Raw genomic sequence first — 12,659 nt, 5'->3', positions numbered from 1 at the left:
GAGTTGGTACTAAGATATTTAATATGGCAGTTATTATCAATGTTGAAATTTTGGGTTACCTTGCTGAATTTTCATGCACCTACAATAATATATATAATAGTAGCCTATAACCAATTCCTTAACAACAATGCATAATGCATAAGATGAAGAAGAAGTAAGAAAATAAGCAAAAAAGGTTTGCTCTCTCAACTATTCACTCCTCTGGTTTTCATGCTTCATGTTTCTTTTCTTTTCATTTATTTATTTATTTATTTTAATTTGCTACTATTATTACTTTTTTTTATGAAGTAGTATATACAAGCTAATCGATATAATTATGCAAATATGTTATATTGATTAACTAAATAATTAACTATTAGAATAATCAAACTTACTACACTAAAATAATTAAACTTGTAACATACGAATATTTTGAAAATTTACATAGTGACTTTTGTTTTAAAAAAATTATACACAACATGATTGATAATTATAATATAATAGTTATTTTAAACTATAAATAGCATTTTTTATTTTATCCATTTCTTAAAACAACTATGTATTTTGAGTTTTTCATTGGAAAAAATTTTAAACAGGAAAGTTAAAATCTCTTTAACAAGCTTTATAATATTTTATATATTAAAATAATCAACATAATATATATAATGAATTTTTTATTTAAAAAGAAAAACATAACTGGATGTCATCATGGTGTGTCTTTTTCTATTAAGAGAGACTGATTGCCCATTTAAATTGATGGTGCTTGTTATGTTGACTGTAAATACTAAATAGTTACCTAATTTATTAAAAAAGAATAAATATTAATATTTAATTTAAAACTATAAAAATAAATAATTTTTAAATATTTAAAACTTATTATCATAAAAAATAAGTTCAATAAATTCGACACCAAACTTATAGACGCTACAGAATTTGCTTAAATTGATTTTCCTATTACATGGCATAACTTTTGTTGACTGTTGTTTTGAATTATTTTATTTTATTTTATACCAAAGATAGTAATTGGATTTTTTTTTTAAGGTTAAATGTGACAGATATTTCTAGAAAAATTAGTTTCACGTCATGTTCAATTCATAAATTTATTTAATAACATTACGAAGATGTCACACTAAATTACTCTTATTCTGTTTCAAGCAAACCCAATCAATCATTGTTGCAATTGTCTCCGTTGAGTGCAATCAATTCAACCATTTCTATTGTCTAAGAAGTAAATCTTTATTCATTATTTCAATTAACTATTTTAGTTTTGACAAGTTTTCTGAACTTTTCTTATATTAAATGCATAAAAACAAGATATTAACCTTCATTTTCATCGTAAGAAATTAGAAGAGCAGTAGTGTTATTTGACTTAATTATTATTTATTTGCTACGATCATGACACACCAATGTTTCTTAAACTTCACTACTTATATCAATTAAGGTAGCTATAACTATACGCCAAGAAAAATGTCTACATTGAAAGCACAAAGGACTGTGCGATAGGCTCATGCTACCTTCCTGAAATAGACATACAATATTGATTTAATAATATAAAAAATTTTTATATGATTTTTATTTTATATTTTATATATATATGTATTTTTGTATCTTATAAGATTTTAGAATTTATGTATTAATATATTTCATATTGTATCGTGTTCTGTATTTGTATCGGTGTTCGTGCATCATAGGATTTATGTCATTAGATTATTATGATTAATCTATACTAAATGTGTTACAGTGCAATTTATTGCTAAAATATGGTATTACTTTAGATCCGTTTAAAATTTCAAATAAATCATAATTAAGGGTGTTTGTGGTGCGGTTTAGATCGATTTTGAGTTAAAAACTCATCTGATTCGAATATTAAATTTATTTGTAGTGCAGTTTAAAATGTTAGAGATTTAAATAGGACGATTGAAACGTTAGGAATAACTTTAGAACTTAATCAAAACGTTGGGGACAAAAGGAATACTTTAGTCTTAAAAAAAAGATCCGATCTGATCCAATTTCAAACAGTTTTGATCGATTTTGTAAAAAAATTAAATACATATAACAAATTTCTAACATCAAATTTTAAATAATCAATAATGACACAACAAGTCTCAACAATATCTTAAAAAGCAAATAATAACATAACAATAGAAATAAAATTATAGGTTAATTAAAATAAATAAATAAATAATATTTTAAACATAAAATGATAAAATATTTATTAAATAATAATAATATATAAATAATATAAAAATATATAACAAATTGAACATGTTATAAGTATAATTATAAATATAATAATAAAATAATAATATTATAGCACATTGTGTGGTTTGGATTGGATTGATTATAAAAAATAGATGCAAAATCTAATTCAATTCAACTGTTTACAAAAAATAGAATCCAATCAAATCCGAATTAGTACAATTTTAATCAATTTTCTGTTTAAATTAAATTGAATGAACGTTTAACTTGAATAGGTTTAAATTTGAATACCCTAATCGTAATCTTGTTCTTACCATAAAAAAAGGGTTTTGTTAATTAATTGTTACTGAAGGAGTGGAATATGTTTAAACAAAACTAGAAAAGTTTATAAACTATTTAATTTACGTTTATATATCTATGTTAATAACTATTTTGAATCAATATAAAAAATTAATTTTTAAATAGTCAATATTAATTAATTTTTTACTATGAAATTATTTTTTAATCCTCAAAGATTTAGAGTTAAGATTAGAATTTAAGATTTAAAATTTAGAATAAAAATAATTTAAAAAAATCACTAATATTAACTATAAAGAATTAACTCCCTACTTAAGCTCAAAAAATTTATATACAACTCATGACAAAAGAAAAAAAAAGAAAAACAAACATACACGCAAAAGAGATAGAAATAAGTGTTATCCGCCACAATTAAACAAATAAATTCTTCCCAAATAATAATAATAATATAAAAATAATGATTGAACAATTGGCTTGTGTTCTTAGGCCTTTATTGCATATGTCTTATTTTGGTTAAGTTGGTGGTTGAGAAGAACTCTTACCAATCACCGACCAATAGAAAACCATCTATTGGTTGCGGAAATCGAGTGAAAACATGCCACATAAATATCACATACTTAAGACAAAAATAAATAAATGAACCAAATATTATATTTCATTTAATTTTATTGTGTGAGTTCTTAAGCCCTCAAGAAATTAATACTTTCGATTCTTTTGCAAAATGCAAATATTTGAGTAACCAATTTTTTTTTTTGGGAGGGGTTTAATTTAAGAATTTAAATATTTGATTATATTCTTTTTAAATATTTTATGTTAGAATATATTTAGGATATTATATATTAAAATAATATCTAAATATATATCTTGTATTAATTTTATGTTTATTTAATTTGATATTAAATTGATTTTGTTATTATAATTAAATTTATAAATAGACACTCTTGATTGTATAACAATATATAAAATGATATTTAAATACCAAATTTATTTTTGAAATATTATTATTAATTTTTAAATTTTGTATAAAACAGTTATTTCAATATTTATTGTATTTTATATATTAAGATCACAATCACACTTCAAGCCAAATTAAAAAAGGAAAGAAAACAAATTGTTTGGTCGGCTAACTAAAAAATCAAAGATCCAAAATTGTGGAGGGGAAAATTTATTTTTTCTTAAAAAAAAAATTAATATAAAATTTCTTTTTTTTTTTTTTAAATTAGATATTGTGTGTAGCAGAAAGAAGAGGGAAAGAAAAGAAGCGTAGAGAGAAAAAGAAAACGCCAACAACCAACTGATTCCTAATTCCACCTACTTCTATTTCACCCCCAATTTCTAGGGTTTCCTTTCTCTTCTTCAATTCCCGCGATTTCTTTCTCTTTCTTCCCTTCATTCCAGGTCCGTCTGCTTCTTCCGATTCTCAATTTCGTTTGCTCGTCTTCAATTAACCCGATTTCGCATATTCATATTTTAAACAGTTCGCTTTTTCCCTCCTTTTTTTTGTGGTTTCGTTGATTATGACTGGTTCCCTAAATTTCTTTTATATGTTGAATTAATTACTTCTGATTTGAGCTTATGTTTCAACCTTTAACTGTGAGATTTGCGTTTTTTTTTAAATAAAAAGAATAAAAGTTTTTGCTGGTTGCTAACTTGGTATTGCTATCACAGTTGGAGTCAATTGTGATCACATGCAATTTTGGAAATCCCCCTAATAAAGCATGATAATTTAGCAGACAATGCTGTTTATTTGTTGAAATTTTATTGATATTGATCTTATAAAATGGGGAATGAAGAATTCACTTTAATATATGCTTAGTACAACACAAATTTGAGGAAGTTGTGAGTGGAAGAATGTGATTCATTTACATTCCACACCACAATTTTTTGGTCGTTACTAAGTATGAAAGTGAGTTGAAAGTGATTTTCTTGCCTTTGAAGATTGAAAATTTAAACCTTTTATATTCTGAGTTCGTTTTCAATTGTCTCCTCATGTTCCACCTGTTCAAGTAATACAGAGCCGAGTTTAATTACAGCTCATAATGTTTCTGTTTCCTCTCGCGGAGTTTTAATTTGCATTACAAGCTATTTCATTACTTTGTATATGATATATAGGGGCAATGAATTTAACTAAAAAATTTAACTGATTGCAAAGGAGAATGTTAAATCAGAACTGTATATCTTTGTGTGAGGATAAATAGACACATAATTTGTAGATGAAATTTTGCATATACTTATAATGTTATTGGATATCCTTGCTTACACTGTATCTTTTGCCAATTTCCTTCAGTTCATCCACTTCAACATGTCGAGCTTGGAGGAACCGCTTGGTCTTGACAAGTTGCCGAGCATGAATACCATTGATAGGATTCAGAGGTTCTCATCTGGTGCTTGCCGTCCTAGAGAAGATAACTTTGGTATGGGAATCTGCTTTATTGAAGGACGAAGTTGCAGCACATCTAACAGCTGCGAGTGAGTCAAATGTTTCAATTTAAGTTTAGAAACTTAATTGGATTCTAGTCCATGGTATTATTTAGTCATCTCTATACTGTATCCATAACATTAACCCCATCGTATCTTGTTGCAGTGAAGACAATGAAGAGTATACAGCGGAGACTTACCCATGGAAAAGGCACACAAGAGACATTGCTCAATGTCGCACCTTCAGTCAAAAGACTACGACCAAAGGGAGAAACTCAATGAAGTTTGGAATGATTGATGATTCTTTATCTGATTTCCACTCTAGTCCAAGGGGGAATAGCAAAGACATACCACATTCAACACATAAGGTAATTCAACGGCTGCAGTATTTTTGTAGTTATTTTACTGCTACTAAGGTTGGTTTATAGACATTAGCACTTTACATTTTGATTTATGTATAGATTGTAAACTTTGTGATTTGTATATTTCCATATTTTCCTGACTTGATAATTGGAATATTAAAAATTTTCAAAATGGCATAACGCAGTTTCTGGGTAGCATACCGAGTTATGTGAAGATAGTTGAAGTTGGTCCAAGGGATGGATTACAGAATGAGAAGAACACTGTACCAACGGCTGTAAAGATTGAATTGATTCATAGACTAGCTTCTTGCGGGTTGTCTGTTATTGAGGCTACAAGTTTTGTATCTCCCAAATGGGTACCACAGGTGAAGTAGATTTACTGTTGTTATTGTAACCTGATATTGATGCTTTTAATCGTGATTGTGGTGGTTGATTTTCTCCAGTGTTCACTTATCTGAAGCATCGAATGGTTATTGATACAATATTTTTGAATCACTTACATATAAAATTACAATCCAACCATTTCATTCTGAATTACTTCTATAGATATTATCCTTCCTTTTCTCTCGATCTGTTTTTTAAATCCCTTTTTTTTTCTTGGTCTTTTTTTTTTTTTGTCTTGCAGTTGGCTGATGCAAAGGACGTGATGCAAGGGGTTCATGGCTTGGAAGGCATCAGATTGCCAGTTCTGACTCCTAATTTAAGGGTATGTATTTCTAAAAAAGACATAAAAAATAGGAATATTCATTGAAGATTCACATTCATATTTCTTACTTATCATATTTATAGGGCTTTGACGCTGCTATAGCAGCTGGTGCAAGAGAAGTAGCTGTTTTTGCATCAGCATCTGAATCATTTTCAAAATCAAACATTAACTGTAATATTGAAGAGAGTCTTGTTCGTTACCGGGCTGTTACCCGTGCTGCTAAAGAACTATCGATTCCTGTTCGAGGGTATGTCTCTTATTTTCTTTATTTATCCATAAAAATCACTTAAAAAAATTACAATTCTGTTTGGGTTCTGCCTATTCTGAATTCTAATGGTTTTCTGTGTTGAACAATCATAGATATGTATCTTGTGTTATCGGATGCCCAGTGGAAGGACCAATCCCTCCCTCAAAAGTGGCATATGTTGCTAAAGAACTATATGATATGGGCTGCTTTGAGATCTCCCTTGGTGACACAATTGGTGTCGGCACACCAGGTAAAAAGTTAGATGGATTTTTGTTATCTTTAAAATTTAAACATTTCCTTAGCAGCAATTTTCTTTTGTTTCAATAATAAACTAGATTCTGTCTCCTTTTAGAGTATCTTGTTAAGTAAGACCTTGATAAGAAAAAAATATTCATCTCTTGGCTTACTTAGATTGAGAATGAATATCAAACTTTGTGCTTTCAATTTTCTTAAGAATTGTTATCAGCTCGTTGATAATATGCTTGCATTGATTTCTTTTCATTCTGTGATGTTCAGGAACTGTAGTTCCTATGCTTTTGGCTGTCATGGCTGTTGTTCCGACAGAGAAGCTCGCAGTCCACTTCCATGACACTTATGGCCAGTCCCTTTCGAATATTCTTGTATCGCTCCAAGTAAGTCATCAAACAATTGTTTATACCTTTTACTTGTTTGATCTTTGTGTTGCTAGTTTCAACCTAGAGCAATGCAAGATTTTTTTTTATCACATGCGTTTTAGATTTCCATAAACAAGCTTGAAAACCATTAATGGAAAAAAATATATTAATTTGCATGTTAACAATAGATGGGGATTAGTACGGTGGATTCCTCCATCGCCGGTCTAGGTGGGTGTCCATATGCCAAGGGTGCTTCAGGAAATGTTGCTACTGAAGATGTTGTGTACATGCTGAATGGACTTGGTGTGAAGACCAACACTGATCTCGGAAAGCTCATGTCGGTTGGCGACTTCATCAGCAAGCAATTGGGGCGCCCGTCTGGTTCGAAGACTGCCATCGCCTTGAGCCAAGTCACCGCCGAAGCCTCTAGGATATAAGATTAATATCCGTAACAGCAACCGAGCTCGTCCTATGCAAGGTTGGCTATAGATATAAGATTAATTAATGTACCATAATACAACATTGTTATATTCAAATGCTTAAAGCAGAAACATGTCATTCCACACATTTTTTATGCTACCATATTATACAAATAGAAGAGGAATAAAATGATTACTTCTATTGATTGTCTGAGAAGTAAGAATGAATCAAATAGTGAATTTGATTTTCCAATTGTATGTGCAAACTGAAAATGTGAAGTTTGCTAGTTTCAGTCATTATTGTACTTGTTGCAACACATTTTCATGGTTAATACTAAACTTGACCAGTTTTATTCAGCAAAGAACACAATTTTGGCAGGTTTAATGAACAATGGAAAATAAATCATGCAACTTTTTTTTCCCTTAAGATGAAAATTTATGAATAAGTGTACGATTAAAATGTGCAAATTGTAGGGAATAAAAATTTCATCATAATTAGCCATTCTATTTTTGTTCTTTTAAGGTTTTAAACTAACTATTCGGTAAGTTTGAGGATGATTTTTGTTCCCTTGAAGAAAGTTCAATGTTCCTAAAATGTTCTCTTTTGATTTGAGTTTATAACATTTGTGTTAGACATCCAATTAGTGCACAATTGGAAGGTTTATAAAAATAAATAAATAAACAAACACTATGATTTCCGGGCTATTTTTTTTGTTATGGAAGTATAAGTGGTGATATACTTTAACATTGTAAATTTTGGTGTTTTTCAAAATTGTGAAAGTACACAAATCGGAGGGTCCGATTTCTGTACCTTAAATTTTTTAATTTTTTTAACACAAATCGGACGGTCCGATTTGTGTACCTCTCACAAATCAGACAGTCCGATTTTTGTACCTCTATAAATCGGACGGTCCGATTTTTGTACCTTTACAAATCGGATGGTCCGATTTTTATACCTCTAATAAATCGGACGGTCCGATTTATGCTTTTCTAGTTAAACGATTCCACATTTGAGTATAACACCCCAACAATCCACATTTTAAAAAAACACTACTACCACTCCAATATTAAAAATAAAAAATTCTGATTTTCGCTGCTAATATTTTGAGTTAAAAAAGTAAAGATTTAATCTGACTTTTATTTATTTTTATGAAAGATAAAGTGTTTTTTGTTAAAAAAAAAGACACTTCGATCCTTAATTTTTTTTATTTTAGGATAATACGATTCTTTTACTAAAAAATTCGTTAGATAGTAACGAAAATTAATTTGTGGGAGTTTTATTTGTAATTATTGAATTTTTAAATCCCACAAAGTTCTTTTTAAAAATATAATCAATTATGACCACTACTACTACCTTTTTTATTTTCGTCATTATTATTTTTATATCTACTATTTCTATTGTGTAACAATATTTTATTATCATCGTTATTTTCTCTATTGTTATCTTATTTTATTTTTTGTTCGATGCTATTTTTCTCTTTAAAAGATCGTTGTACAGAAATTACTTTTTTTTCTACGATATCACTTTCACTTTTAGCAATGGTCTTTCTCCACTTAACCACAATTGATAAAAAAAATTTTCAAAAATAAATTTATTAATAGTCTATAGAAATTTAAAATCCTGATAAATTATAGATAAAATTTTCACAAAATTAATTTTCGTTATTATTTAATAAATTTTTTAACAAAAAATTATATTATCTTAAAAAAAGTTAAGAGTCAAAGTATTTTTTTTTAAACAAAATAATATCTTATCCTTTGTAAAAATAGGAAAAAATCGAATTAAAGCTTTACTCTTAAAAAAATATGAATATTTTTATTGTAATTGAACTAACGGAAAAAAATGTTATCTCCGGTGCAAACCAATTAACCCATCAATGAGTTTATCTAACTAAACTGAACATTATGGACTAACTATTCACCGACAAATTTCTAATGTTATAATCACAATATTTTAGACATAAAATGTGTTATTTTAAAATATACGTCTATGATAAAGAGTGAGTTGAGTTAAGTAATTTTAGTGTTTATTTGGATGTTATTATCTTAATAAAAAAAAATTTTAATAAAAAATTATTTTTTATTTATTAATATATTTGATAAATTTTTAATAATAAAAATAAAAATATTAAAAAAATATTTTAAAAAAATATTTTTTATATAATAAATAAAAAAATATTTTTATATTATTATACCTAATCTTTTTATACGAGATATCAAAACATAAAATTATTTTTATTTTTACATAAAATCTTTTAAAAAAAATAACTCAAAAAAATCTTTTTTTTCAAGTTGTTATTATTATTAGAAAAAAAAATTAATAGGCACTTCAGTATCTATTAATAGTAAACACAAACAAAATGGGCATATGAAGCCCAAAAAAGTAAAAACACAGGAAAATTGGAAGGGTGTTGACTTTTGACTTTATAACATAGAGCAAAGAAGGAAGAACACAGTTACTTGCCATGGCAAGCACACACCTGATTTCTCAATCTCCTTCCATTCCCAAAACCTTGAATTTCAACAACTCCTTTTCCAAATCCCCATTTCCCCAAAACCTACTTCTTCCCCGCAAACTCAAAGGATCCCTTGAAGACTTCCCTGGTGGACCCCGCAGAGAAGAAGACCCATTTCAACCACTGTTTCACGAAATCCGATGACGGTTACCTTTACTGTGAGACCGTTAGGGTCCAAGAGATCATGGAATCCGTGAATAGAAGACCCTTCTACTTACTTGTACAGTAAGCCCTAGATTACAAGAAACGTTGAAGATTCTCCAGCATTTGAGACACCTGGGTTGTGGTGCTGTGCTTGTTAGGAATTAGGACAATCTATACACCTGTGAAGCCCAAACATGGTATGTTGAAATTTAAACCGTAAAACAAAATGGGCCTATGAAGCCCAAACAACATAAGAAAATTGTAAGGGTGTTGACTTTTGACTTTAAAACATACATTATCTCTCAGAAGGAAGAACATAGTTACATGCCATGACAAGCACACACCTCATTTCTCAATCTCCTTCCATTCCCAAAACTTCTAAGAAGATTATACTCTTATGATGCCTTGAAAAGATTAATGTAAGCTTCTAGAAACAAAGAAGTGTTATTTGTTATATCATCTAACATTTATCAGCAATTGAAGTATTGAATGGATTCCCCACTGCAAGCTGAGATATTCCATTAAAGGGTTGAAGCTGAAACAATGACATAACAAAAGACACTAAAAGAAAAATAGAAGAATAATAAACAATAGAGTGATCAAAGAAAATCAACACACTTTCACTCTATGCCTTGTATTGCTCTCAGGTTCGTTTATGTCACTAACATAGAGCAAGAAAGTTTGCGAACCACAACAATTTCATGTAAGAAGTGAGCATTCTATAGCTCTTAATTTGAAGAGAATCCACAAGAATTGGTTACAGGTCTTGATTTTCACATTGATTGTGAAAGATAGGTAGCCTACTTTGTCAGTAAATGTTGGATTTGTGCTGATTTTGTACAGTTGGATGAAGGTTCATTATGGTAGTTGATTAAAATTTTGTAAATAGAATTCAATTTAGTTATTGACTATGAAGCATGGACACTTCGCTAAATTATCGTGTCCGCGTGTCGGACACATTTCGGACACGATACTCACCGATACTCGTCCGACACGCGTGTCTGCTGTGTCCAACCGTGTCTTAATAAAAAATAAAAAATTTTTTTCCGGACACGCCTGGACACACTTAAATACCATCACATGTCCGCATGTCCAGTCTTATTCTTAACATATATTCTTAAAATAAATTTAGATATAGTATATATTATTATTTATTAAAACAAAAAATATTTTAAATAATTGATATAATTAAAATAAGACATTAAAAACAATTAAAAAATTTAATTTATATTTTAATATCAATAAAATATCAAAATATCATTTCAATTTATCTAAAAAATACTTTATATTTTATATATATACGTGTCATGTAAGATTTTAAAATTTGCGTATCGACGTGTTCCGTGTCGTATCGTATCCCGTATCCGTGTCAGTATTTGTGCATCATAGATTCTTGACATCTTAAAATTAGCATTTTACCGGTCATTTTAGTCCCGGCATGACGAATCTTTGAGAGATTATTGTTTGGCTGGAATTTTAATCCTTGAGAGATTATGTTGATTTGGTTAATACGGGATTGATTATTTGAGATGTTGTAACAGCGGCTAAATTAATTTGTGATCGGTTGGAATTGATCTTGAGACTTATTGGAAGGATGAAATTTAAATGCCAAACCGTTTTCTTAAAAATCTAATTTCTGAAATAATACAGTAACTTTGAAAACGAACCAGTAAATCGATAGTAAACAAAACTGTATGAGATTAAATGCTGAATAAACTAGAATAAGTGTAATTTTTATAGTTTAATTTTGAGAGGTTCGTATTAATTGTTAAATTAGTTATGAATTTTTTAAGTTAGACAGCGAAATCTGATTTTTTTGCATTACTTTTAAAAGAGGACAACTTTAAAAGGCTATAACTAATTCTATGATGATTAGAATTGCTTGGGTTGAAATCTGGGGCGAATATTAGAGTGTCTAGGACTAGCCTAAAAAGTTTCGGAATTATTTGTTAAGTATATAATTTATGGTGAACTTTTTAATTTTGGTCGTCAAATCTGTTTTCCGCAGAATTCTCAAATTAGGCTGCAATTTGTTCGCTTCGCTGCAATTTCTATAAATTAAATTTTGAAATAAAACCAATTTTGAATGAAACTATTATAAACTTAGTTTATTATCATAAAATTTCAGAATTTTTGAAATGTGATACATTGAATAATAAAAACCAGAATTCCGTTTTCTAAATTAGTAACTTGATATGCCTATAACTCCTAATTCTAGATGGATAATGAGTTGTGACCAATTGGAAATGAAAGCTGGGTGTGTCTAGTATGTGTAGACTAAATTTCAGGGCTAACCAAATTTTAAGAAGTGAATTATGGAACTTGAAAGAGGATGTGTTTGCTGAATTTCAAAACAGAACTTTGTAAAAAATTACCCAACCTCCAAGCTACATAACTTTCTTATTAAGAATGGTATTGACTTTGAACTAATTGAAAAGAAACCTAGATAAGTCTAGTTGATGAGTTGAACCATATTAAGTTTTAGGGTTATTAGATTTAATTTAGATTTTATATGAAATTTTGAAATGGGAACATTGCTGCTGTGTTTCTGGTTTTAAAATTGTAGGATAACCACGGTTTTCTCTTTATTCCTTAAGCCAGAATAATCAGAAAATTATGATCATTAATTTGTTAGAAATCTTAATTCGAGACGGACGTGTAAATATAAAGTTTGCGTGATTCCGAGTTCGTTTGAAATTTTAAAAATAGAATGGAAGTTAGACTGTCGAGACTGTTTTGGTGACAGTCTTGGATTCGT

General features: G+C 28.7%; 1 protein-coding gene across 1 annotated transcript; it reads left to right on the top strand.

Moving 5' to 3' along the window:
* Positions 1 to 3,561: 3,561 nt before the first annotated feature.
* Positions 3,562 to 7,474, top strand: LOC112702125 (hydroxymethylglutaryl-CoA lyase, mitochondrial). The gene is made up of 9 exons (XM_025753043.3): positions 3,562 to 3,873; positions 4,763 to 4,944; positions 5,060 to 5,261; positions 5,441 to 5,620; positions 5,881 to 5,961; positions 6,045 to 6,208; positions 6,322 to 6,458; positions 6,725 to 6,840; positions 7,011 to 7,474. Exons 2-9 carry the CDS (start codon positions 4,778 to 4,780, stop codon positions 7,257 to 7,259), a joined length of 1,296 nt encoding a protein of 431 aa, XP_025608828.1. The 5' UTR covers positions 3,562 to 3,873; positions 4,763 to 4,777; the 3' UTR covers positions 7,260 to 7,474.
* Positions 7,475 to 12,659: the final 5,185 nt, after the last annotated feature.

The sequence above is a fragment of the Arachis hypogaea genome, chromosome 7 (genome assembly GCF_003086295.3).
Source record: "Arachis hypogaea cultivar Tifrunner chromosome 7, arahy.Tifrunner.gnm2.J5K5, whole genome shotgun sequence".
NCBI classification, from domain to species: domain Eukaryota; kingdom Viridiplantae; phylum Streptophyta; class Magnoliopsida; order Fabales; family Fabaceae; genus Arachis; species Arachis hypogaea.
The sequence above is the reverse complement of the archived record's forward strand: the minus strand, read 5'-3'. Positions and strand labels throughout refer to the sequence as shown.